Source organism: Physcomitrium patens, chromosome 1 (assembly GCF_059467195.1).
Source record: "Physcomitrium patens ecotype Gransden chromosome 1, ASM5946719v1, whole genome shotgun sequence".
NCBI classification, from domain to species: Eukaryota; Viridiplantae; Streptophyta; class Bryopsida; order Funariales; family Funariaceae; genus Physcomitrium; species Physcomitrium patens.
Genome location: NC_143410.1, coordinates 755184 through 782485, shown reverse-complemented (window position 1 = coordinate 782485; position 27302 = coordinate 755184). Strand labels below are relative to the sequence as shown.

General features: G+C 41.4%; 1 protein-coding gene across 1 annotated transcript; it reads left to right on the top strand.

Moving 5' to 3' along the window:
- Nucleotides 1–229: 229 nt before the first annotated feature.
- Nucleotides 230–25203, top strand: LOC149989815 (uncharacterized). Its single transcript, XM_090256077.1, has 4 exons — nucleotides 230–374; nucleotides 553–639; nucleotides 24366–24671; nucleotides 24830–25203. The coding sequence occupies exons 1-4, from the start codon at nucleotides 230–232 to the stop codon at nucleotides 24871–24873; spliced, it is 582 nt and encodes a 193-aa protein (XP_090112203.1). The 3' UTR covers nucleotides 24874–25203.
- The last annotated feature ends 2099 nt before the right edge of the window (nucleotides 25204–27302 follow it).

The window sequence follows — 27302 nt, the reverse complement described above, 5'->3', positions numbered from 1 at the left end:
CCCGAGAAACAGACTCGTGAACACAAATGGCAGAACCACAACGACTAATTCCACTGCCTCCATAAAATAAACTCTTGAGATGAACCATGGACATCTAAAAGCAATCGAAATAAATTCTTTCACAAACTAGAATTATAGAGTACACGTAGTTTCTGATTTTGGATCAGGTCTTCTTGGACCCATCCTTCTCAACTTTTTGCCTTAGCTTTCTGAAATCAGATGGCTAGCCATGCCGAGGTGCACAATCATCCATATGACTACTACGCCCGAGCTTGTAGTATCTCAACTTACGATCAATGTTGTACTGGATTCGAAGTGCGCAGTTCATTTTCGCACCTCCTTTCACGGCTTTAACCTTGGCGTACTTGCTGCTCGTACAGGGGAATGCGGGCAAAATTCAGAACAAGCTTCAAACCGCATGATAATTTGGACTTCACACTGAGACCTGATAACACATGTAATTTTAGGTAACCGGCTGCATGCGTATTTCGTGCACCTGTAATTTTATTCTCATGAAAATTCTGCTAAATTTTGATCTGGTTGATTTCACAGAATTGGAAAGCCACTCTGATTGCAAATTGGACATTATGGATCCTCTGCCCGTTTTGCAACTTCATGTTTGTGCCTCCACGTTTGCAGGTAATTTCTGTCTGACCAGTTATTAAGCGCTTACTACCACAGTACGTCATATAGTACATGATTAGTCATTAATTTTATGCTAGTCGCTTCATGATAGATGTATGTATTCTATACAAAATTTTATTTTTTCACCACGTAAACATATCTATGACAATAGCCATTTGAAATTATGCTCCGTACTATATATATTTTGTATGCTTTTCTCACTATTACAAGTTTTTCCACTACACTGTAGACATTTCAAAAACCTCAAATTCTTAGCTTTTGTAGAAAAGAATGTAACAGTAGTTGTGTTATTGTGGATCAAAGTTACATAACAAATATGATATTCAGCAGAAGATTGTAGCAGAATATGCATTATACTTGTGAATGCATAGTCTAAAGCTTAGAGCATAGGTTAGAAAATTACAAGTTAATCAAATAAATAACATATGTAAACTATAGTAAATATCTTGTGTAGATTTAAACAATTTCATTTCGTGTAATTTGATCCAACTGTTTTGTTTGTTTTTGGTCAGTGAAATTAAAAACCTGATATATATATATATATATATATATATAATTACTTATTAGAAAAGTAGCACATTATTATGTTTGTAGTAAGGTTTCAAACTGAATTACAAAAAAAATCTTACATTGAAATAATAATAAATTAATAATAATGTGAGAATCATACTTATCCTTTTGCAAAATAATGATAGAGGGTCCATTGTTATATCTCAAGAGTTTTCATTTTAAAATATGTTTTGTAGAATGATGTCTTTATACAAAAAATATCCAAACAAAATTTTAAAACGAAAAAGAACTTGATATAAATTATAATTTTTGGTATAGGCTTTAGTATATCTTATTGAGAATAATGATGTAAGAAAATATAGATTAAGGATTCAATTTTTATTTTTATTCTTCATACAAATTCTTCATAAGTTTAGTTAATTAAAAATAATATAACACAATAGACATGAAAATGCTTTCATAAATGCATATGACTATATAATTTAGTTTTTGAAAAAATGAATACAAAATTGTAATTCTACCAAAGTGTATTTTAAAGTTACTAAATATTTTAAATACCCACCAAATAAAACATTTATTGTGTTGTAAGAATATTACTTCTATTCTTCTTACTAAAAAGGGACCTACAAAATAACATACTTTTTTATGTCTACTTTTGAGTCCTACCAATACATCTCAATTGGTGGAATTATAGAAAATAGAATATGAATACTAGAGAGTCTAATTAATTATTTTAATATTTATTAGAATTTAGAAAGACTTACAAGTTATAAGAGTCTTATTAAAAAAATCATAAAATAGAGTCTTATTAAGTCTCAAAAAGAATTATCTTAATTAATTTAGCATTTTATTTTATTTTATTTTAATAGTTAAGAATATAATAGTAGATTTTAAGGTAGATTTCTAACTAATGGATCAAGCAATCACTTTAAATAAATGATTTATTAAACCTTATCTTGTCTAAGTATCTAGTAAAATTAACATAAAAAATCTTATAATATTTATTATATTTTAATATTTTATATTAATCATAGAAAACTGTTAATGCTACATTCTAATTGACATGGCTACACCTTATATGACCTCCATACAACTTAAATTGACTAAAAATTAGGCTTCTATGCTTAAGGCACGTTTGACAAGTTAATATTTAATTCCAATATTGATCCAAAAAGAGAATAAATTAGATATTTTTAGATGTAAATATTTTTTAAAATAAAAATAAAAATAAAAAATTAAGACTTGATTTTTTTTATAAATTATTTACTATCTCTTTTTCAACCACCACCTTTTTTAAAGAAAGAAAAAAATGGACAAAAGAAAGGGACATATTATTAGTTAATTGTCTACAAGGAGAGTATATCGGATTCATTGTCTCCATTGGCTTATTCTTTTCTTTCTTGCTCTAATTCTTAAACTCAACCTATATTTATCTTAGCATTTCTTTCATCCAAATACTTAAGTAAGACCTTGTCAAAGAGAAAGACCTAGATGTACTCTGAGGCAAGGAAGAGAGAAAAAGGAACTAGGATCCATATGGAAGAAAGAAAGAAAGGCGGTAAGACTTGCACTAAGGCTAGAAAGAGGAAGGGGCTTGAGACCCACGCTAAGGCAAGGAAGAGAGGAAAGGGATTTGAGATCCATATGGAAGAAAGAAAGAAAGGCAATAAGACTTGTACTAAGGCTAGAAAGAGAAGGAGGCTTGAGATCCACGCTAAGGCAAGGAAGAGAGGAAAGAGAACTGGGATCGATATGGAAGAAAGAAAGAAAGGCGGTAAGACTTGCACTAAGACTAGAAAGAGGAGGGGGCTTGAGACCCACGCTAAGGCAAGGAAGAGAGGAAAGGGATTTGAGATCCATATGGAAGAAAGAAAGAAAGACAATAAGACTTGTACTAAGGCTAGAAAGAGAATGAGGCTTGAGATCCACGCTAAGGCAAGGAAGAGAAGAAAGGGATTTGAGATCCATATGGAAGAAAGAAAGAAAGGCAATAAGACTTGTACTAAGACTAGAAAGAGAAGGAGGCTTGAGATCCACGCTAAGGCAAGGCAGAGAGGAAAGAGAACTGGGATCCATATGGAAGAAAGAAAGAAAGGCGGTAAGACTTGCACTAAGGCTAGAAAGAGGAGGGGACTTGAGACCCACGCTAAGGCAAGGAAGAGAGGAAAGGGATTTGAGATCCATATGGAAGAAAGAAAGAAAGACAATAAGACTTGTACTAAGACTAGAAAGAGAAGGAGGCTTGAGATCCACGCTAAGGCAAGGAAGAGAGGAAAGAGAACTGGGATCGATATGGAAGAAAGAAAGAAAGGCGGTAAGACTTGCACTAAGGCTAGAAAGAGGAGGGGACTTGAGACCCACGCTAAGGCAAGGAAGAGAGGAAAGGGATTTGAGATCCATATGGAAGAAAGAAAGGAAGGCAATAAGACTTGTACTAAGGCTAGAAAGAGAAGGAGGCTTGAGATCCATGCTAAGGCAAGGAAGAGAGGAAAGAGAACTGGGATCCATATGGAAGAAAGAAAGAAAGGCGGTAAGACTTGCACTAAGGCTAGAAAGAGGAGGGGGCTTGAGACCCACGCTAAGGCAAGGAAGAGAGGAAAGGGATTTGAGATCCATATGGAAGAAAGAAAGAAAGGTAATAAGACTTGTACTAAGACTAGAAAGAGAAGGAGGCTTGAGATCCATGCTAAGGCAAGGAAGAGAGGAAAGAGAACTGGGATCGATATGGAAGAAAGAAAGAAAGGCGGTAAGACTTGCACTAAGGCTAGAAAGAGGAGGGGACTTGAGACCCACGCTAAGGCAAGGAAGAGAGGAAAGGGATTTGAGATCCATATGGAAGAAAGAAAGAAAGGCAATAAGACTTGTACTAAGACTAGAAAGAGAAGGAGGCTTGAGATCCACGCTAAGGCAAGGAAGAGAGGAAAGAGAACTGGGATCCATATGGAAGAAAGAAAGAAAGGCGGTAAGACTTGCACTAAGGCTAGAAAGAGGAGGGGGCTTGAGACCCACGCTAAGGCAAGGAAGAGAGGAAAGGGATTTGAGATCCATATGGAAGAAAGAAAGAAAGGCAATAAGACTTGTACTAAGGCTAGAAAGAGAAGGAGGCTTGAGATCCACGCTAAGGCAAGCAAGAGAGGAAAGAGAACTGGGATCCATATGGAAGAAAGAAAGAAAGGCGGTAAGACTTGCACTAAGGCTAGAAAGAGGAGGGGACTTGAGACCCACGCTAAGGCAAGGAAGAGAGGAAAGGGATTTGAGATCCATATGGAAGAAAGAAAGAAAGACAATAAGACTTGTACTAAGGCTAGAAAGAGAATGAGGCTTGAGATCCACGCTAAGGCAAGGAAGAGAGGAAAGGGATTTGAGATCCATATGGAAGAAAGAAAGAAAGGCAATAAGACTTGTACTAAGACTAGAAAGAGAAGGAGGCTTGAGATCCACGCTAAGGCAAGGAAGAGAGGAAAGAGAACTGGGATCCATATGGAAGAAAGAAAGAAAGGCGGTAAGACTTGCACTAAGGCTAGAAAGAGGAGGGGACTTGAGACCCACGCTAAGGCAAGGAAGAGAGGAAAGGGATTTGAGATCCATATGGAAGAAAGAAAGAAAGACAATAAGACTTGTACTAAGACTAGAAAGAGAAGGAGGCTTGAGATCCACGCTAAGGCAAGGAAGAGAGGAAAGAGAACTGGGATCGATATGGAAGAAAGAAAGAAAGGCGGTAAGACTTGCACTAAGGCTAGAAAGAGGAGGGGACTTGAGACCCACGCTAAGGCAAGGAAGAGAGGAAAGGGATTTGAGATCCATATGGAAGAAAGAAAGGAAGGCAATAAGACTTGTACTAAGGCTAGAAAGAGAAGGAGGCTTGAGATCCACGCTAAGGCAAGGAAGAGAGGAAAGAGAACTGGGATCGATATGGAAGAAAGAAAGAAAGGCGGTAAGACTTGCACTAAGGCTAGAAAGAGGAGGGGACTTGAGACCCACGCTAAGGCAAGGAAGAGAGGAAAGGGATTTGAGATCCATATGGAAGAAAGAAAGGAAGGCAATAAGACTTGTACTAAGGCTAGAAAGAGAAGGAGGCTTGAGATCCACGCTAAGGCAAGGAAGAGAGGAAAGAGAACTGGGATCCATATGGAAGAAAGAAAGAAAGGCGGTAAGACTTGCACTAAGGCTAGAAAGAGGAGGGGACTTGAGACCCACGCTAAGGCAAGGAAGAGAGGAAAGGGATTTGAGATCCATATGGAAGAAAGAAAGAAAGACAATAAGACTTGTACTAAGGCTAGAAAGAGAATGAGGCTTGAGATCCACGCTAAGGCAAGGAAGAGAGGAAAGGGATTTGAGATCCATATGGAAGAAAGAAAGAAAGGCAATAAGACTTGTACTAAGACTAGAAAGAGAAGGAGGCTTGAGATCCACGCTAAGGCAAGGAAGAGAGGAAAGAGAACTGGGATCCATATGGAAGAAAGAAAGAAAGGCGGTAAGACTTGCACTAAGGCTAGAAAGAGGAGGGGACTTGAGACCCACGCTAAGGCAAGGAAGAGAGGAAAGGGATTTGAGATCCATATGGAAGAAAGAAAGAAAGACAATAAGACTTGTACTAAGACTAGAAAGAGAAGGAGGCTTGAGATCCACGCTAAGGCAAGGAAGAGAGGAAAGAGAACTGGGATCGATATGGAAGAAAGAAAGAAAGGCGGTAAGACTTGCACTAAGGCTAGAAAGAGGAGGGGACTTGAGACCCACGCTAAGGCAAGGAAGAGAGGAAAGGGATTTGAGATCCATATGGAAGAAAGAAAGGAAGGCAATAAGACTTGTACTAAGGCTAGAAAGAGAAGGAGGCTTGAGATCCACGCTAAGGCAAGGAAGAGAGGAAAGAGAACTGGGATCCATATGGAAGAAAGAAAGAAAGGCGGTAAGACTTGCACTAAGGCTAGAAAGAGGAGGGGGCTTGAGACCCACGCTAAGGCAAGGAAGAGAGGAAAGGGATTTGAGATCCATATGGAAGAAAGAAAGAAAGGCAATAAGACTTGTACTAAGACTAGAAAGAGAAGGAGGCTTGAGATCCATGCTAAGGCAAGGAAGAGAGGAAAGAGAACTGGGATCGATATGGAAGAAAGAAAGAAAGGCGGTAAGACTTGCACTAAGGCTAGAAAGAGGAGGGGACTTGAGACCCACGCTAAGGCAAGGAAGAGAGGAAAGGGATTTGAGATCCATATGGAAGAAAGAAAGAAAGGTAATAAGACTTGTACTAAGACTAGAAAGAGAAGGAGGCTTGAGATCCACGCTAAGGCAAGGAAGAGAGGAAAGAGAACTGGGATCCATATGGAAGAAAGAAAGAAAGGCGGTAAGACTTGCACTAAGGCTAGAAAGAGGAGGGGGCTTGAGACCCACGCTAAGGCAAGGAAGAGAGGAAAGGGATTTGAGATCCATATGGAAGAAAGAAAGAAAGGCAATAAGACTTGTACTAAGGCTAGAAAGAGAAGGAGGCTTGAGATCCACGCTAAGGCAAGCAAGAGAGGAAAGAGAACTGGGATCCATATGGAAGAAAGAAAGAAAGGCGGTAAGACTTGCACTAAGGCTAGAAAGAGGAGGGGGCTTGAGACCCACGCTAAGGCAAGGAAGAGAGGAAAGGGATTTGAGATCCATATGGAAGAAAGAAAGAAAGACAATAAGACTTGTACTAAGGCTAGAAAGAGAATGAGGCTTGAGATCCACGCTAAGGCAAGGAAGAGAGGAAAGGGATTTGAGATCCATATGGAAGAAAGAAAGAAAGGCAATAAGACTTGTACTAAGACTAGAAAGAGAAGGAGGCTTGAGATCCACGCTAAGGCAAGGAAGAGAGGAAAGAGAACTGGGATCCATATGGAAGAAAGAAAGAAAGGCGGTAAGACTTGCACTAAGGCTAGAAAGAGGAGGGGGCTTGAGACCCACGCTAAAGCAAGGAAGAGAGGAAAGGGATTTGAGATCCATATGGAAGAAAGAAAGAAAGACAATAAGACTTGTACTAAGACTAGAAAGAGAAGGAGGCTTGAGATCCACGCTAAGGCAAGGAAGAGAGGAAAGAGAACTGGGATCGATATGGAAGAAAGAAAGAAAGGCGGTAAGACTTGCACTAAGGCTAGAAAGAGGAGGGGACTTGAGACCCACGCTAAGGCAAGGAAGAGAGGAAAGGGATTTGAGATCCATATGGAAGAAAGAAAGAAAGACAATAAGACTTGTACTAAGACTAGAAAGAGAAGGAGGCTTGAGATCCACGCTAAGGCAAGGAAGAGAGGAAAGAGAACTGGGATCCATATGGAAGAAAGAAAGAAAGGCGGTAAGACTTGCACTAAGGCTAGAAAGAGGAGGGGACTTGAGACCCACGCTAAGGCAAGGAAGAGAGGAAAGGGATTTGAGATCCATATGGAAGAAAGAAAGGAAGGCAATAAGACTTGTACTAAGGCTAGAAAGAGAAGGAGGCTTGAGATCCACGCTAAGGCAAGGAAGAGAGGAAAGAGAACTGGGATCCATATGGAAGAAAGAAAGAAAGGCGGTAAGACTTGCACTAAGGCTAGAAAGAGGAGGGGACTTGAGACCCACGCTAAGGCAAGGAAGAGAGGAAAGGGATTTGAGATCCATATGGAAGAAAGAAAGAAAGACAATAAGACTTGTACTAAGGCTAGAAAGAGAATGAGGCTTGAGATCCACGCTAAGGCAAGGAAGAGAGGAAAGGGATTTGAGATCCATATGGAAGAAAGAAAGAAAGGCAATAAGACTTGTACTAAGACTAGAAAGAGAAGGAGGCTTGAGATCCACGCTAAGGCAAGGAAGAGAGGAAAGAGAACTGGGATCCATATGGAAGAAAGAAAGAAAGGCGGTAAGACTTGCACTAAGGCTAGAAAGAGGAGGGGACTTGAGACCCACGCTAAGGCAAGGAAGAGAGGAAAGGGATTTGAGATCCATATGGAAGAAAGAAAGAAAGACAATAAGACTTGTACTAAGACTAGAAAGAGAAGGAGGCTTGAGATCCACGCTAAGGCAAGGAAGAGAGGAAAGAGAACTGGGATCGATATGGAAGAAAGAAAGAAAGGCGGTAAGACTTGCACTAAGGCTAGAAAGAGGAGGGGACTTGAGACCCACGCTAAGGCAAGGAAGAGAGGAAAGGGATTTGAGATCCATATGGAAGAAAGAAAGGAAGGCAATAAGACTTGTACTAAGGCTAGAAAGAGAAGGAGGCTTGAGATCCACGCTAAGGCAAGGAAGAGAGGAAAGAGAACTGGGATCCATATGGAAGAAAGAAAGAAAGGCGGTAAGACTTGCACTAAGGCTAGAAAGAGGAGGGGGCTTGAGACCCACGCTAAGGCAAGGAAGAGAGGAAAGGGATTTGAGATCCATATGGAAGAAAGAAAGAAAGGCAATAAGACTTGTACTAAGACTAGAAAGAGAAGGAGGCTTGAGATCCATGCTAAGGCAAGGAAGAGAGGAAAGAGAACTGGGATCGATATGGAAGAAAGAAAGAAAGGCGGTAAGACTTGCACTAAGGCTAGAAAGAGGAGGGGACTTGAGACCCACGCTAAGGCAAGGAAGAGAGGAAAGGGATTTGAGATCCATATGGAAGAAAGAAAGAAAGGTAATAAGACTTGTACTAAGACTAGAAAGAGAAGGAGGCTTGAGATCCACGCTAAGGCAAGGAAGAGAGGAAAGAGAACTGGGATCCATATGGAAGAAAGAAAGAAAGGCGGTAAGACTTGCACTAAGGCTAGAAAGAGGAGGGGGCTTGAGACCCACGCTAAGGCAAGGAAGAGAGGAAAGGGATTTGAGATCCATATGGAAGAAAGAAAGAAAGGCAATAAGACTTGTACTAAGGCTAGAAAGAGAAGGAGGCTTGAGATCCACGCTAAGGCAAGCAAGAGAGGAAAGAGAACTGGGATCCATATGGAAGAAAGAAAGAAAGGCGGTAAGACTTGCACTAAGGCTAGAAAGAGGAGGGGGCTTGAGACCCACGCTAAGGCAAGGAAGAGAGGAAAGGGATTTGAGATCCATATGGAAGAAAGAAAGAAAGACAATAAGACTTGTACTAAGGCTAGAAAGAGAATGAGGCTTGAGATCCACGCTAAGGCAAGGAAGAGAGGAAAGGGATTTGAGATCCATATGGAAGAAAGAAAGAAAGGCAATAAGACTTGTACTAAGACTAGAAAGAGAAGGAGGCTTGAGATCCACGCTAAGGCAAGGAAGAGAGGAAAGAGAACTGGGATCCATATGGAAGAAAGAAAGAAAGGCGGTAAGACTTGCACTAAGGCTAGAAAGAGGAGGGGGCTTGAGACCCACGCTAAAGCAAGGAAGAGAGGAAAGGGATTTGAGATCCATATGGAAGAAAGAAAGAAAGACAATAAGACTTGTACTAAGACTAGAAAGAGAAGGAGGCTTGAGATCCACGCTAAGGCAAGGAAGAGAGGAAAGAGAACTGGGATCGATATGGAAGAAAGAAAGAAAGGCGGTAAGACTTGCACTAAGGCTAGAAAGAGGAGGGGACTTGAGACCCACGCTAAGGCAAGGAAGAGAGGAAAGGGATTTGAGATCCATATGGAAGAAAGAAAGAAAGACAATAAGACTTGTACTAAGACTAGAAAGAGAAGGAGGCTTGAGATCCACGCTAAGGCAAGGAAGAGAGGAAAGAGAACTGGGATCCATATGGAAGAAAGAAAGAAAGGCGGTAAGACTTGCACTAAGGCTAGAAAGAGGAGGGGACTTGAGACCCACGCTAAGGCAAGGAAGAGAGGAAAGGGATTTGAGATCCATATGGAAGAAAGAAAGGAAGGCAATAAGACTTGTACTAAGGCTAGAAAGAGAAGGAGGCTTGAGATCCACGCTAAGGCAAGGAAGAGAGGAAAGGGATTTGAGATCCATATGGAAGAAAGAAAGAAAGACAATAAGACTTGTACTAAGACTAGAAAGAGAAGGAGGCTTGAGATCCACGCTAAGGCAAGGAAGAGAGGAAAGAGAACTGGGATCGATATGGAAGAAAGAAAGAAAGGCGGTAAGACTTGCACTAAGGCTAGAAAGAGGAGGGGACTTGAGACCCACGCTAAGGCAAGGAAGAGAGGAAAGGGATTTGAGATCCATATGGAAGAAAGAAAGAAAGACAATAAGACTTGTACTAAGGCTAGAAAGAGAATGAGGCTTGAGATCCACGCTAAGGCAAGGAAGAGAGGAAAGGGATTTGAGATCCATATGGAAGAAAGAAAGAAAGGCAATAAGACTTGTACTAAGACTAGAAAGAGAAGGAGGCTTGAGATCCACGCTAAGGCAAGGAAGAGAGGAAAGAGAACTGGGATCCATATGGAAGAAAGAAAGAAAGGCGGTAAGACTTGCACTAAGGCTAGAAAGAGGAGGGGACTTGAGACCCACGCTAAGGCAAGGAAGAGAGGAAAGGGATTTGAGATCCATATGGAAGAAAGAAAGAAAGACAATAAGACTTGTACTAAGACTAGAAAGAGAAGGAGGCTTGAGATCCACGCTAAGGCAAGGAAGAGAGGAAAGAGAACTGGGATCGATATGGAAGAAAGAAAGAAAGGCGGTAAGACTTGCACTAAGGCTAGAAAGAGGAGGGGACTTGAGACCCACGCTAAGGCAAGGAAGAGAGGAAAGGGATTTGAGATCCATATGGAAGAAAGAAAGGAAGGCAATAAGACTTGTACTAAGGCTAGAAAGAGAAGGAGGCTTGAGATCCACGCTAAGGCAAGGAAGAGAGGAAAGAGAACTGGGATCGATATGGAAGAAAGAAAGAAAGGCGGTAAGACTTGCACTAAGGCTAGAAAGAGGAGGGGGCTTGAGACCCACGCTAAGGCAAGGAAGAGAGGAAAGGGATTTGAGATCCATATGGAAGAAAGAAAGAAAGGCAATAAGACTTGTACTAAGACTAGAAAGAGAAGGAGGCTTGAGATCCATGCTAAGGCAAGGAAGAGAGGAAAGAGAACTGGGATCGATATGGAAGAAAGAAAGAAAGGCGGTAAGACTTGCACTAAGGCTAGAAAGAGGAGGGGACTTGAGACCCACGCTAAGGCAAGGAAGAGAGGAAAGGGATTTGAGATCCATATGGAAGAAAGAAAGAAAGGCAATAAGACTTGTACTAAGACTAGAAAGAGAAGGAGGCTTGAGATCCACGCTAAGGCAAGGAAGAGAGGAAAGAGAACTGGGATCCATATGGAAGAAAGAAAGAAAGGCGGTAAGACTTGTACTAAGGCTAGAAAGAGGAGGGGGCTTGAGACCCACGCTAAGGCAAGGAAGAGAGGAAAGGGATTTGAGATCCATATGGAAGAAAGAAAGAAAGGCAATAAGACTTGTACTAAGGCTAGAAAGAGAAGGAGGCTTGAGATCCACGCTAAGGCAAGCAAGAGAGGAAAGAGAACTGGGATCCATATGGAAGAAAGAAAGAAAGGCGGTAAGACTTGCACTAAGGCTAGAAAGAGGAGGGGGCTTGAGACCCACGCTAAGGCAAGGAAGAGAGGAAAGGGATTTGAGATCCATATGGAAGAAAGAAAGAAAGACAATAAGACTTGTACTAAGGCTAGAAAGAGAATGAGGCTTGAGATCCACGCTAAGGCAAGGAAGAGAGGAAAGGGATTTGAGATCCATATGGAAGAAAGAAAGAAAGGCAATAAGACTTGTACTAAGACTAGAAAGAGAAGGAGGCTTGAGATCCACGCTAAGGCAAGGAAGAGAGGAAAGAGAACTGGGATCCATATGGAAGAAAGAAAGAAAGGCGGTAAGACTTGCACTAAGGCTAGAAAGAGGAGGGGGCTTGAGACCCACGCTAAGGCAAGGAAGAGAGGAAAGGGATTTGAGATCCATATGGAAGAAAGAAAGAAAGGCAATAAGACTTGTACTAAGACTAGAAAGAGAAGGAGGCTTGAGATCCATGCTAAGGCAAGGAAGAGAGGAAAGAGAACTGGGATCGATATGGAAGAAAGAAAGAAAGGCGGTAAGACTTGCACTAAGGCTAGAAAGAGGAGGGGACTTGAGACCCACGCTAAGGCAAGGAAGAGAGGAAAGGGATTTGAGATCCATATGGAAGAAAGAAAGAAAGGCAATAAGACTTGTACTAAGACTAGAAAGAGAAGGAGGCTTGAGATCCACGCTAAGGCAAGGAAGAGAGGAAAGAGAACTGGGATCCATATGGAAGAAAGAAAGAAAGGCGGTAAGACTTGTACTGAGGCTAGAAAGAGGAGGGGGCTTGAGACCCACGCTAAGGCAAGGAAGAGAGGAAAGGGATTTGAGATCCATATGGAAGAAAGAAAGAAAGGCAATAAGACTTGTACTAAGGCTAGAAAGAGAAGGAGGCTTGAGATCCACGCTAAGGCAAGGAAGAGAGGAAAGAGAACTGGGATCCATATGGAAGAAAGAAAGAAAGGCGGTAAGACTTGCACTAAGGCTAGAAAGAGGAGGGGGCTTGAGACCCACGCTAAGGCAAGGAAGAGAGGAAAGGGATTTGAGATCCATATGGAAGAAAGAAAGAAAGGCAATAAGACTTGTACTAAGACTAGAAAGAGAAGGAGGCTTGAGATCCATGCTAAGGCAAGGAAGAGAGGAAAGAGAACTGGGATCGATATGGAAGAAAGAAAGAAAGGCGGTAAGACTTGCACTAAGGCTAGAAAGAGGAGGGGACTTGAGACCCACGCTAAGGCAAGGAAGAGAGGAAAGGGATTTGAGATCCATATGGAAGAAAGAAAGAAAGGCAATAAGACTTGTACTAAGACTAGAAAGAGAACGAGGCTTGAGATCCACGCTAAGGCAAGGAAGAGAGGAAAGAGAACTGGGATCCATATGGAAGAAAGAAAGAAAGGCGGTAAGACTTGTACTAAGGCTAGAAAGAGGAGGGGGCTTGAGACCCACGCTAAGGCAAGGAAGAGAGGAAAGGGATTTGAGATCCATATGGAAGAAAGAAAGAAAGGCAATAAGACTTGTACTAAGACTAGAAAGAGAAGGAGGCTTGAGATCCATGCTAAGGCAAGGAAGAGAGGAAAGAGAACTGGGATCGATATGGAAGAATGAAAGAAAGGCGGTAAGACTTGCACTAAGGCTAGAAAGAGGAGGGGACTTGAGACCCACGCTAAGGCAAGGAAGAGAGGAAAGGGATTTGAGATCCATATGGAAGAAAGAAAGAAAGGCAATAAGACTTGTACTAAGACTAGAAAGAGAAGGAGGCTTGAGATCCATGCTAAGGCAAGGAAGAGAGGAAAGAGAACTGGGATCGATATGGAAGAAAGAAAGAAAGGCGGTAAGACTTGCACTAAGGCTAGAAAGAGGAGGGGACTTGAGACCCACGCTAAGGCAAGGAAGAGAGGAAAGGGATTTGAGATCCATATGGAAGAAAAAAAGAAAGGCAATAAGACTTGTACTAAGACTAGAAAGAGAAGGAGGCTTGAGATCCATGCTAAGGCAAGGAAGAGAGGAAAGAGAACTGGGATCGATATGGAAGAAAGAAAGAAAGGCGGTAAGACTTGCACTAAGGCTAGAAAGAGGAGGGGACTTGAGACCCACGCTAAGGCAAGGAAGAGAGGAAAGGGATTTGAGATCCATATGGAAGAAAGAAAGAAAGGCAATAAGACTTGTACTAAGACTAGAAAGAGAAGGAGGCTTGAGATCCACGCTAAGGCAAGGAAGAGAGGAAAGAGAACTGGGATCCATATGGAAGAAAGAAAGAAAGGCGGTAAGACTTGTACTAAGGCTAGAAAGAGGAGGGGGCTTGAGACCCACGCTAAGGCAAGGAAGAGAGGAAAGGGATTTGAGATCCATATGGAAGAAAGAAAGAAAGGCAATAAGACTTGTACTAAGGCTAGAAAGAGAAGGAGGCTTGAGATCCACGCTAAGGCAAGGAAGAGAGGAAAGAGAACTGGGATCCATATGGAAGAAAGAAAGAAAGGCGGTAAGACTTGCACTAAGGCTAGAAAGAGGAGGGGGCTTGAGACCCACGCTAAGGCAAGGAAGAGAGGAAAGGGATTTGAGATCCATATGGAAGAAAGAAAGAAAGGCAATAAGACTTGTACTAAGGCTAGAAAGAGAAGGAGGCTTGAGATCCACGCTAAGGCAAGCAAGAGAGGAAAGAGAACTGGGATCCATATGGAAGAAAGAAAGAAAGGCGGTAAGACTTGCACTAAGGCTAGAAAGAGGAGGGGGCTTGAGACCCACGCTAAGGCAAGGAAGAGAGGAAAGGGATTTGAGATCCATATGGAAGAAAGAAAGAAAGACAATAAGACTTGTACTAAGACTAGAAAGAGAATGAGGCTTGAGATCCACGCTAAGGCAAGGAAGAGAGGAAAGGGATTTGAGATCCATATGGAAGAAAGAAAGAAAGGCAATAAGACTTGTACTAAGACTAGAAAGAGAAGGAGGCTTGAGATCCACGCTAAGGCAAGGAAGAGAGGAAAGAGAACTGGGATCCATATGGAAGAAAGAAAGAAAGGCGGTAAGACTTGCACTAAGGCTAGAAAGAGGAGGGGGCTTGAGACCCACGCTAAAGCAAGGAAGAGAGGAAAGGGATTTGAGATCCATATGGAAGAAAGAAAGAAAGACAATAAGACTTGTACTAAGACTAGAAAGAGAAGGAGGCTTGAGATCCACGCTAAGGCAAGGAAGAGAGGAAAGAGAACTGGGATCGATATGGAAGAAAGAAAGAAAGGCGGTAAGACTTGCACTAAGGCTAGAAAGAGGAGGGGACTTGAGACCCACGCTAAGGCAAGGAAGAGAGGAAAGGGATTTGAGATCCATATGGAAGAAAGAAAGAAAGGCAATAAGACTTGTACTAAGGCTAGAAAGAGAAGGAGGCTTGAGATCCACGCTAAGGCAAGGAAGAGAGGAAAGAGAACTGGGATCCATATGGAAGAAAGAAAGAAAGGCGGTAAGACTTGCACTAAGGCTAGAAAGAGGAGGGGGCTTGAGACCCACGCTAAGGCAAGGAAGAGAGGAAAGGGATTTGAGATCCATATGGAAGAAAGAAAGAAAGGCAATAAGACTTGTACTAAGACTAGAAAGAGAAGGAGGCTTGAGATCCATGCTAAGGCAAGGAAGAGAGGAAAGAGAACTGGGATCGATATGGAAGAAAGAAAGAAAGGCGGTAAGACTTGCACTAAGGCTAGAAAGAGGAGGGGACTTGAGACCCACGCTAAGGCAAGGAAGAGAGGAAAGGGATTTGAGATCCATATGGAAGAAAGAAAGAAAGGCAATAAGACTTGTACTAAGACTAGAAAGAGAAGGAGGCTTGAGATCCACGCTAAGGCAAGGAAGAGAGGAAAGAGAACTGGGATCCATATGGAAGAAAGAAAGAAAGGCGGTAAGACTTGCACTAAGGCTAGAAAGAGGAGGGGGCTTGAGACCCACGCTAAGGCAAGGAAGAGAGGAAAGGGATTTGAGATCCATATGGAAGAAAGAAAGAAAGGCAATAAGACTTGTACTAAGGCTAGAAAGAGAAGGAGGCTTGAGATCCACGCTAAGGCAAGCAAGAGAGGAAAGAGAACTGGGATCCATATGGAAGAAAGAAAGAAAGGCGGTAAGACTTGCACTAAGGCTAGAAAGAGGAGGGGGCTTGAGACCCACGCTAAGGCAAGGAAGAGAGGAAAGGGATTTGAGATCCATATGGAAGAAAGAAAGAAAGACAATAAGACTTGTACTAAGGCTAGAAAGAGAAGGAGGCTTGAGATCCACGCTAAGGCAAGCAAGAGAGGAAAGAGAACTGGGATCCATATGGAAGAAAGAAAGAAAGGCGGTAAGACTTGCACTAAGGCTAGAAAGAGGAGGGGGCTTGAGACCCACGCTAAAGCAAGGAAGAGAGGAAAGGGATTTGAGATCCATATGGAAGAAAGAAAGAAAGACAATAAGACTTGTACTAAGACTAGAAAGAGAAGGAGGCTTGAGATCCACGCTAAGGCAAGGAAGAGAGGAAAGAGAACTGGGATCGATATGGAAGAAAGAAAGAAAGGCGGTAAGACTTGCACTAAGGCTAGAAAGAGGAGGGGACTTGAGACCCACGCTAAGGCAAGGAAGAGAGGAAAGGGATTTGAGATCCATATGGAAGAAAGAAAGAAAGGCAATAAGACTTGTACTAAGGCTAGAAAGAGAAGGAGGCTTGAGATCCATGCTAAGGCAAGGAAGAGAGGAAAGAGAACTGGGATCCATATGGAAGAAAGAAAGAAAGGCGGTAAGACTTGCACTAAGGCTAGAAAGAGGAGGGGACTTGAGACCCACGCTAAGGCAAGGAAGAGAGGAAAGGGATTTGAGATCCATATGGAAGAAAGAAAGAAAGGCAATAAGACTTGTACTAAGACTAGAAAGAGAAGGAGGCTTGAGATCCACGCTAAGGCAAGGAAGAGAGGAAAGAGAACTGGGATCCATATGGAAGAAAGAAAGAAAGGCGGTAAGACTTGTACTAAGGCTAGAAAGAGGAGGGGGCTTGAGACCCACGCTAAGGCAAGGAAGAGAGGAAAGGGATTTGAGATCCATATGGAAGAAAGAAAGAAAGGCAATAAGACTTGTACTAAGGCTAGAAAGAGAAGGAGGCTTGAGATCCACGCTAAGGCAAGCAAGAGAGGAAAGAGAACTGGGATCCATATGGAAGAAAGAAAGAAAGGCGGTAAGACTTGCACTAAGGCTAGAAAGAGGAGGGGGCTTGAGACCCACGCTAAGGCAAGGAAGAGAGGAAAGGGATTTGAGATCCATATGGAAGAAAGAAAGAAAGACAATAAGACTTGTACTAAGGCTAGAAAGAGAATGAGGCTTGAGATCCACGCTAAGGCAAGGAAGAGAGGAAAGGGATTTGAGATCCATATGGAAGAAAGAAAGAAAGGCAATAAGACTTGTACTAAGACTAGAAAGAGAAGGAGGCTTGAGATCCACGCTAAGGCAAGGAAGAGAGGAAAGAGAACTGGGATCCATATGGAAGAAAGAAAGAAAGGCGGTAAGACTTGCACTAAGGCTAGAAAGAGGAGGGGGCTTGAGACCCACGCTAAAGCAAGGAAGAGAGGAAAGGGATTTGAGATCCATATGGAAGAAAGAAAGAAAGACAATAAGACTTGTACTAAGACTAGAAAGAGAAGGAGGCTTGAGATCCACGCTAAGGCAAGGAAGAGAGGAAAGAGAACTGGGATCGATATGGAAGAAAGAAAGAAAGGCGGTAAGACTTGCACTAAGGCTAGAAAGAGGAGGGGACTTGAGACCCACGCTAAGGCAAGGAAGAGAGGAAAGGGATTTGAGATCCATATGGAAGAAAGAAAGAAAGGCAATAAGACTTGTACTAAGACTAGAAAGAGAAGGAGGCTTGAGATCCACGCTAAGGCAAGGAAGAGAGGAAAGAGAACTGGGATCCATATGGAAGAAAGAAAGAAAGGCGGTAAGACTTGCACTAAGGCTAGAAAGAGGAGGGGGCTTGAGACCCACGCTAAGGCAAGGAAGAGAGGAAAGGGATTTGAGATCCATATGGAAGAAAGAAAGAAAGGCAATAAGACTTGTACTAAGGCTAGAAAGAGAAGGAGGCTTGAGATCCACGCTAAGGCAAGCAAGAGAGGAAAGAGAACTGGGATCCATATGGAAGAAAGAAAGAAAGGCGGTAAGACTTGCACTAAGGCTAGAAAGAGGAGGGGGCTTGAGACCCACGCTAAGGCAAGGAAGAGAGGAAAGGGATTTGAGATCCATATGGAAGAAAGAAAGAAAGACAATAAGACTTGTACTAAGGCTAGAAAGAGAAGGAGGCTTGAGATCCACGCTAAGGCAAGCAAGAGAGGAAAGAGAACTGGGATCCATATGGAAGAAAGAAAGAAAGGCGGTAAGACTTGCACTAAGGCTAGAAAGAGGAGGGGGCTTGAGACCCACGCTAAAGCAAGGAAGAGAGGAAAGGGATTTGAGATCCATATGGAAGAAAGAAAGAAAGACAATAAGACTTGTACTAAGACTAGAAAGAGAAGGAGGCTTGAGATCCACGCTAAGGCAAGGAAGAGAGGAAAGAGAACTGGGATCGATATGGAAGAAAGAAAGAAAGGCGGTAAGACTTGCACTAAGGCTAGAAAGAGGAGGGGACTTGAGACCCACGCTAAGGCAAGGAAGAGAGGAAAGGGATTTGAGATCCATATGGAAGAAAGAAAGAAAGGCAATAAGACTTGTACTAAGGCTAGAAAGAGAAGGAGGCTTGAGATCCATGCTAAGGCAAGGAAGAGAGGAAAGAGAACTGGGATCCATATGGAAGAAAGAAAGAAAGGCGGTAAGACTTGCACTAAGGCTAGAAAGAGGAGGGGACTTGAGACCCACGCTAAGGCAAGGAAGAGAGGAAAGGGATTTGAGATCCATATGGAAGAAAGAAAGAAAGGCAATAAGACTTGTACTAAGACTAGAAAGAGAAGGAGGCTTGAGATCCACGCTAAGGCAAGGAAGAGAGGAAAGAGAACTGGGATCCATATGGAAGAAAGAAAGAAAGGCGGTAAGACTTGTACTAAGGCTAGAAAGAGGAGGGGGCTTGAGACCCACGCTAAGGCAAGGAAGAGAGGAAAGGGATTTGAGATCCATATGGAAGAAAGAAAGAAAGGCAATAAGACTTGTACTAAGGCTAGAAAGAGAAGGAGGCTTGAGATCCACGCTAAGGCAAGCAAGAGAGGAAAGAGAACTGGGATCCATATGGAAGAAAGAAAGAAAGGCGGTAAGACTTGCACTAAGGCTAGAAAGAGGAGGGGGCTTGAGACCCACGCTAAGGCAAGGAAGAGAGGAAAGGGATTTGAGATCCATATGGAAGAAAGAAAGAAAGACAATAAGACTTGTACTAAGGCTAGAAAGAGAATGAGGCTTGAGATCCACGCTAAGGCAAGGAAGAGAGGAAAGGGATTTGAGATCCATATGGAAGAAAGAAAGAAAGGCAATAAGACTTGTACTAAGACTAGAAAGAGAAGGAGGCTTGAGATCCACGCTAAGGCAAGGAAGAGAGGAAAGAGAACTGGGATCCATATGGAAGAAAGAAAGAAAGGCGGTAAGACTTGCACTAAGGCTAGAAAGAGGAGGGGGCTTGAGACCCACGCTAAAGCAAGGAAGAGAGGAAAGGGATTTGAGATCCATATGGAAGAAAGAAAGAAAGACAATAAGACTTGTACTAAGACTAGAAAGAGAAGGAGGCTTGAGATCCACGCTAAGGCAAGGAAGAGAGGAAAGAGAACTGGGATCGATATGGAAGAAAGAAAGAAAGGCGGTAAGACTTGCACTAAGGCTAGAAAGAGGAGGGGACTTGAGACCCACGCTAAGGCAAGGAAGAGAGGAAAGGGATTTGAGATCCATATGGAAGAAAGAAAGAAAGGCAATAAGACTTGTAATAAGGCTAGAAAGAGAAGGAGGCTTGAGATCCATGCTAAGGCAAGGAAGAGAGGAAAGAGAACTGGGATCCATATGGAAGAAAGAAAGAAAGGCGGTAAGACTTGCACTAAGGCTAGAAAGAGGAGGGGGCTTGAGACCCACGCTAAGGCAAGGAAGAGAGGAAAGGGATTTGAGATCCATATGGAAGAAAGAAAGAAAGGCAATAAGACTTGTACTAAGACTAGAAAGAGAAGGAGGCTTGAGATCCATGCTAAGGCAAGGAAGAGAGGAAAGAGAACTGGGATCGATATGGAAGAAAGAAAGAAAGGCGGTAAGACTTGCACTAAGGCTAGAAAGAGGAGGGGACTTGAGACCCACGCTAAGGCAAGGAAGAGAGGAAAGGGATTTGAGATCCATATGGAAGAAAGAAAGAAAGGCAATAAGACTTGTACTAAGACTAGAAAGAGAAGGAGGCTTGAGATCCATGCTAAGGCAAGGAAGAGAGGAAAGAGAACTGGGATCGATATGGAAGAAAGAAAGAAAGGCGGTAAGACTTGCACTAAGGCTAGAAAGAGGAGGGGACTTGAGACCCACGCTAAGGCAAGGAAGAGAGGAAAGGGATTTGAGATCCATATGGAAGAAAGAAAGAAAGGCAATAAGACTTGTACTAAGACTAGAAAGAGAAGGAGGCTTGAGATCCACGCTAAGGCAAGGAAGAGAGGAAAGAGAACTGGGATCCATATGGAAGAAAGAAAGAAAGGCGGTAAGACTTGTACTAAGGCTAGAAAGAGGAGGGGGCTTGAGACCCACGCTAAGGCAAGGAAGAGAGGAAAGGGATTTGAGATCCATATGGAAGAAAGAAAGAAAGGCAATAAGACTTGTACTAAGGCTAGAAAGAGAAGGAGGCTTGAGATCCACGCTAAGGCAAGGAAGAGAGGAAAGAGAACTGGGATCCATATGGAAGAAAGAAAGAAAGGCGGTAAGACTTGCACTAAGGCTAGAAAGAGGAGGGGGCTTGAGACCCACGCTAAGGCAAGGAAGAGAGGAAAGGGATTTGAGATCCATATGGAAGAAAGAAAGAAAGGCAATAAGACTTGTACTAAGACTAGAAAGAGAAGGAGGCTTGAGATCCACGCTAAGGCAAGGAAGAGAGGAAAGAGAACTGGGATCCATATGGAAGAAAGAAAGAAAGGCGGTAAGACTTGTACTAAGGCTAGAAAGAGGAGGGGGCTTGAGACCCACGCTAAGGCAAGGAAGAGAGGAAATGGATTTGAGATCCATATGGAAGAAAGAATGAAAGGCAATAAGACTTGTACTAAGGCTAGAAAGAGAAGGAGGCTTGAGATCCACGCTAAGGCAAGCAAGAGAGGAAAGAGAACTGGGATCCATATGGAAGAAAGAAAGAAAGGCGGTAAGACTTGCACTAAGGCTAGAAAGAGGAGGGGGCTTGAGACCCACGCTAAGGCAAGGAAGAGAGGAAAGGGATTTGAGATCCATATGGAAGAAAGAAAGAAAGACAATAAGACTTGTACTAAGGCTAGAAAGAGAATGAGGCTTGAGATCCACGCTAAGGCAAGGAAGAGAGGAAAGGGATTTGAGATCCATATGGAAGAAAGAAAGAAAGGCAATAAGACTTGTACTAAGACTAGAAAGAGAAGGAGGCTTGAGATCCACGCTAAGGCAAGGAAGAGAGGAAAGAGAACTGGGATCCATATGGAAGAAAGAAAGAAAGGCGGTAAGACTTGCACTAAGGCTAGAAAGAGGAGGGGGCTTGAGACCCACGCTAAAGCAAGGAAGAGAGGAAAGGGATTTGAGATCCATATGGAAGAAAGAAAGAAAGACAATAAGACTTGTACTAAGACTAGAAAGAGAAGGAGGCTTGAGATCCACGCTAAGGCAAGGAAGAGAGGAAAGAGAACTGGGATCGATATGGAAGAAAGAAAGAAAGGCGGTAAGACTTGCACTAAGGCTAGAAAGAGGAGGGGACTTGAGACCCACGCTAAGGCAAGGAAGAGAGGAAAGGGATTTGAGATCCATATGGAAGAAAGAAAGAAAGGCAATAAGACTTGTACTAAGGCTAGAAAGAGAAGGAGGCTTGAGATCCACGCTAAGGCAAGGAAGAGAGGAAAGAGAACTGGGATCCATATGGAAGAAAGAAAGAAAGGCGGTAAGACTTGCACTAAGGCTAGAAAGAGGAGGGGGCTTGAGACCCACGCTAAGGCAAGGAAGAGAGGAAAGGGATTTGAGATCCATATGGAAGAAAGAAAGAAAGGCAATAAGACTTGTACTAAGACTAGAAAGAGAAGGAGGCTTGAGATCCATGCTAAGGCAAGGAAGAGAGGAAAGAGAACTGGGATCGATATGGAAGAAAGAAAGAAAGGCGGTAAGACTTGCACTAAGGCTAGAAAGAGGAGGGGACTTGAGACCCACGCTAAGGCAAGGAAGAGAGGAAAGGGATTTGAGATCCATATGGAAGAAAGAAAGAAAGGCAATAAGACTTGTACTAAGACTAGAAAGAGAAGGAGGCTTGAGATCCATGCTAAGGCAAGGAAGAGAGGAAAGAGAACTGGGATCGATATGGAAGAAAGAAAGAAAGGCGGTAAGACTTGCACTAAGGCTAGAAAGAGGAGGGGACTTGAGACCCACGCTAAGGCAAGGAAGAGAGGAAAGGGATTTGAGATCCATATGGAAGAAAGAAAGAAAGGCAATAAGACTTGTACTAAGACTAGAAAGAGAAGGAGGCTTGAGATCCACGCTAAGGCAAGGAAGAGAGGAAAGAGAACTGGGATCCATATGGAAGAAAGAAAGAAAGGCGGTAAGACTTGTACTAAGGCTAGAAAGAGGAGGGGGCTTGAGACCCACGCTAAGGCAAGGAAGAGAGGAAAGGGATTTGAGATCCATATGGAAGAAAGAAAGAAAGGCAATAAGACTTGTACTAAGGCTAGAAAGAGAAGGAGGCTTGAGATCCACGCTAAGGCAAGGAAGAGAGGAAAGAGAACTGGGATCCATATGGAAGAAAGAAAGAAAGGCGGTAAGACTTGCACTAAGGCTAGAAAGAGGAGGGGGCTTGAGACCCACGCTAAGGCAAGGAAGAGAGGAAAGGGATTTGAGATCCATATGGAAGAAAGAAAGAAAGGCAATAAGACTTGTACTAAGGCTAGAAAGAGAAGGAGGCTTGAGATCCACGCTAAGGCAAGCAAGAGAGGAAAGAGAACTGGGATCCATATGGAAGAAAGAAAGAAAGGCGGTAAGACTTGCACTAAGGCTAGAAAGAGGAGGGGGCTTGAGACCCACGCTAAGGCAAGGAAGAGAGGAAAGGGATTTGAGATCCATATGGAAGAAAGAAAGAAAGACAATAAGACTTGTACTAAGGCTAGAAAGAGAATGAGGCTTGAGATCCACGCTAAGGCAAGGAAGAGAGGAAAGGGATTTGAGATCCATATGGAAGAAAGAAAGAAAGGCAATAAGACTTGTACTAAGACTAGAAAGAGAAGGAGGCTTGAGATCCACGCTAAGGCAAGGAAGAGAGGAAAGAGAACTGGGATCCATATGGAAGAAAGAAAGAAAGGCGGTAAGACTTGCACTAAGGCTAGAAAGAGGAGGGGGCTTGAGACCCACGCTAAAGCAAGGAAGAGAGGAAAGGGATTTGAGATCCATATGGAAGAAAGAAAGAAAGACAATAAGACTTGTACTAAGACTAGAAAGAGAAGGAGGCTTGAGATCCACGCTAAGGCAAGGAAGAGAGGAAAGAGAACTGGGATCGATATGGAAGAAAGAAAGAAAGGCGGTAAGACTTGCACTAAGGCTAGAAAGAGGAGGGGACTTGAGACCCACGCTAAGGCAAGGAAGAGAGGAAAGGGATTTGAGATCCATATGGAAGAAAGAAAGAAAGGCAATAAGACTTGTACTAAGGCTAGAAAGAGAAGGAGGCTTGAGATCCACGCTAAGGCAAGGAAGAGAGGAAAGAGAACTGGGATCCATATGGAAGAAAGAAAGAAAGGCGGTAAGACTTGCACTAAGGCTAGAAAGAGGAGGGGGCTTGAGACTCATGCTAAGGCAAGGGAGAGAAGGAGGTAGACAAGGACCTATGATGAAATAAGAAAAAAAGGATCTAGATAAGCCAATCAAAACTCTTAGATGTGTGTATCTAGACATAATGGATGTATGTAAAGCAATTTGGGGTGTGCTTGTAGCTTCAGCCATAATTATATATCCCCATGTACAAGTAAGAAAAATATTGGGTGAATGTTGATGCTTAAGCTAAGTTAGCTGAGACAAGAATTGGCCTCTCTTTCTCATCTTTTCCAAGGGCTTGCTGCATGGGAAGATCATGGACTTAGTGTATGCCCCTTGTATTGAATAGGCGCTTGTAGACTTCTATCTGATTTCAAATCTCTTAAAAGTCATTATTTGTTTGTGCTGATGTTGGTTGTTAAAAACAGTTATTAGCGAAGAAAAATAATAGTAAAAAGTGCCAATAAGAGTCGGCAGGGTGGGAGGAATTTGTGGAGAAAATCAATATGGACCAATACAATCACACTGAATTTGTTCGACATCCTGGAAGAATGAGCTATATTTAGCAGAGGTAAATCCCAGAAAATCAATATTCTAATGAAAGGAGTTAGGGAGTGGTCCAATCAGGTGGCATCCATCCAAAATTTCCTTAAATAAGCTCATCTTCCTCCTCCCCCAAAAGATGTTAATTCCATAAAAATGAAAAAAAAAAACATGATATGCTTCCATTGGTTCCTCAGTCCTTTAAAAGCATACAGCACAATTCCTACAACTGCAACGAACTCGACCTCTAAATTTATGGGTTCTTCGGATTAAAAAGGTAGGAGCGGGGGGCCTGAACAACCCCCAAAGCAGAGGAAATGGGCTAATTAAAGGTATTCTTGAGGGCTACGTTCCGTAAAAAGAGCTAACCATTGGAGACTGTGTTGGCCAGCAAGAAGAGGACCTTTGTGACCGAATACAGACAGACTTCCTGTCGCTTATTTCTGTCGATATAAGGCCCTACGAGCCTCCTCCTTTGTGTATTTCTTCGTGTGTTTGGAGAAAACCCATGAAGATGATGATCAGAATGCTTGTGTCCTCTCTAGCCACGACCTACTACTCCACCTGCTGCTGCTACTGCTGCTGCGAGATTAACATCGATACAGGCCTGGCAGACCCTGTGAACATCGGTCCCCCCGTGGACATTCCCCAAATCCCAGACTGGCACGGTGCGTCACCCTTCTAGCCACTTTTCTCACCGCTCCGTTCGTCGCTCAATCTCCGTGTCTGTTATTTTCTGGCCTTCTCTCTCTTCTCTCCGTTATCGCTGCAATTCCGATTATCAGTTTCTCGAGTTGGATGCTCATTGTTGCCTGGATTCGTGCAGACGGGGAGTTTGGGGATTCCTACGGATCCCATCTGGTTGATTAGTTTGCCACCCACATGGGTGGCACCGGTTGCTGTTGCGCAAGGTTCTGGACCGCTTGTTGAACAGTCGACTGTTGCGAACGCCTATTTCATGTCTTGCAGGGTAGCCTGAGCTATCTTAGGTTATGGTGTAATCAGATAGGAAGCGTCAGTGACTGCTTTCTGAAAGTATCACTTGAATAAGAAACGATCCATGTGCTTTAGCAAATCTGGGTGATCGATCGAATGTATGCAACGGAAGCATTGTAATTGAGGGTGGGGGAAAGTAGGTCGGGGTTGGACTGTTTTGGCTAAAAGTTTGCTCGTTGCACAGATTGTATCTCGTCGAAGTCCATTGCTACCTCCACGCTTGTGTCCGTCTCATAATGTCAGGCTCTTACACTGCTTGCTAGTGACCCCTCCATGGAATCATATACATGATTGTATGCACTTGCTAATTCTCTGATAGTGTTCCTTTGTGTCATCGACTGGTCGATCTTATGCTTGTATTGTATTAAGGTCCAATGTTCTTAACGGTCATTATTCATACTTTGCAATCTACTCCTGCTTAATTGGGTGCTGCTAGTATGACATTTGGAAATTGCATCATACATCGTTGATCGTCTTCGGATTGCTTTTGGTCTGGAGCTGTCCTTGTTGTTGGTAATACTGCCTTATTTTAATTAGGAGGGAATTCATATTTTTATTTGAGTTTATTAATCAACATTCAACTTTAAAATGTTCCTCATTCTGTAATATTCTAGTTTATGTAATTTTAAATTTTTCAATTTGTATAAACTAGGCGTTTTACATCTTTCCAATAGCAAATACTATAACAATTATCACATGGATACTTTAATGTGAGAGAGAAAAACAAACCATGTGTATATACATATAGTGTTTTATAAACACTATGATAAATTTAGCAAAACAGTTTTTTAGTTAATATTCTATTATTTTTAGTGTTAAAAATTAAACAAAACAAAAATTTTAAGGAAAGAATTAGATGAGATGAAATTGGACAAAATTGCTAATTTGGAATTAAAACTATATTATGGTAAAGTATTCTACTTCTATATTTTTTTATTTCATGAAAATATTTTTGTAATTCATTAAATGTTTTTTTATTACATATCAATGTGTTTTATGTGCTAGATACAAATTTATATTGAATTAATTGAAGATTTTATTAAAGCAAATTGGCACAAGAATTGATAACTATTTTGTTAAATTTTTAGATTTTACAATAATTAACTATCACAAAATAATGTTTTGGTGTACAATTTTTTCTTTATATAAATATATGATTTCAAGTTTTTTTTTTAAACATGAATGATTTTGTGCAATTCTTAAAAACCTAAATAATTAAAATATTATTAAAAAAAGAAGATAAAATATTAATCAAAATTAATTTAATTTCTTTCCAAACTAATAAGAATTTGTTATTAAAATCTTATATTCTATGGAACTTTTACTTTTGAAACTATATCTCTAATCTTTTAGAAGTACTAAAATACCAAAATTAATTTTTAATTTATAAATATTTGAGATTAAAATAATTTAATTTAATTTAAATATTTTTATAAGTCTTTTATAAAGATATAGTCAATCTTTTAAAGTTAACTTTAAGTTATAACAAATTCATCTTTCCAATATCAATCTATACTATTAAAATTAATCTTGGATATAGTCAATTCATAGTAAAATACTACACATGAGAAGAATTAAGTAAATTCAATTTTATATCTTAAAATTCTACATACATATTATTATTAATTTTTTATCTTGAATTTATTATTAAATATTATAGTCCAATTTAAGTTATTACTTTATTAATTATTTAAATTCTATACCTCAATCAAATCAACATTTATCTTGATTCATACAATAGATGTAAGATTAATTTTTATTTATAAAATATATTATATCCAAATTGATAATTTCATCTAATTTTTAAATTTAATTGAATCTAATATCTAATATTCTAAAAAATATTGTGAAATTTGACACTATTAGATTTCACAACGAAATAGTTACTAAGTAACTAGACAAAATGACTAATAGAATTATAGAGATATCAACTAGATTGAGATAAGATTTACTCTTTATATCAATTAGTCACAAAGAGTCATTTCCAATAGGCAGTCATTTCACAATTCATAAAAATCAATTTGAGTCTTTAATTGGAATTGCTACAAATGCATATACATGTAAAGAAAAAACTTTTTTTGGACCTTGGCAGACAAAATCAAGTCCTCATACAAGGTACAAATTTAATATACAATATGTCTATTAACATTAGCACAAAGTTTAAGGCACCTCAATTCTATCTCTTGCTTATTTGACTTATAAGATGCAATCTAGATAGTGAATAGTAAGCCTTCACCTAAGACAATGTTATATTATATGTTGTCTTATATAAAAATACACCAAATACTTGGTTGTAGAAGATA

Coding starts and splice junctions, on each gene's coding strand:
- LOC149989815 (XM_090256077.1), top strand. CDS start 230: ATGCCGAGGTGCACAATCATCCATATGACTACTACGCCCGAGCTTGTA. Junction 375..552: donor CCTTGGCGTACTTGCTGCTC/GTACAGGGGAAT, acceptor TTGATTTCACAG/AATTGGAAAGCCACTCTGAT. Junction 640..24,365: donor TTGTGCCTCCACGTTTGCAG/GTAATTTCTGTC, acceptor TTCCGTAAAAAG/AGCTAACCATTGGAGACTGT.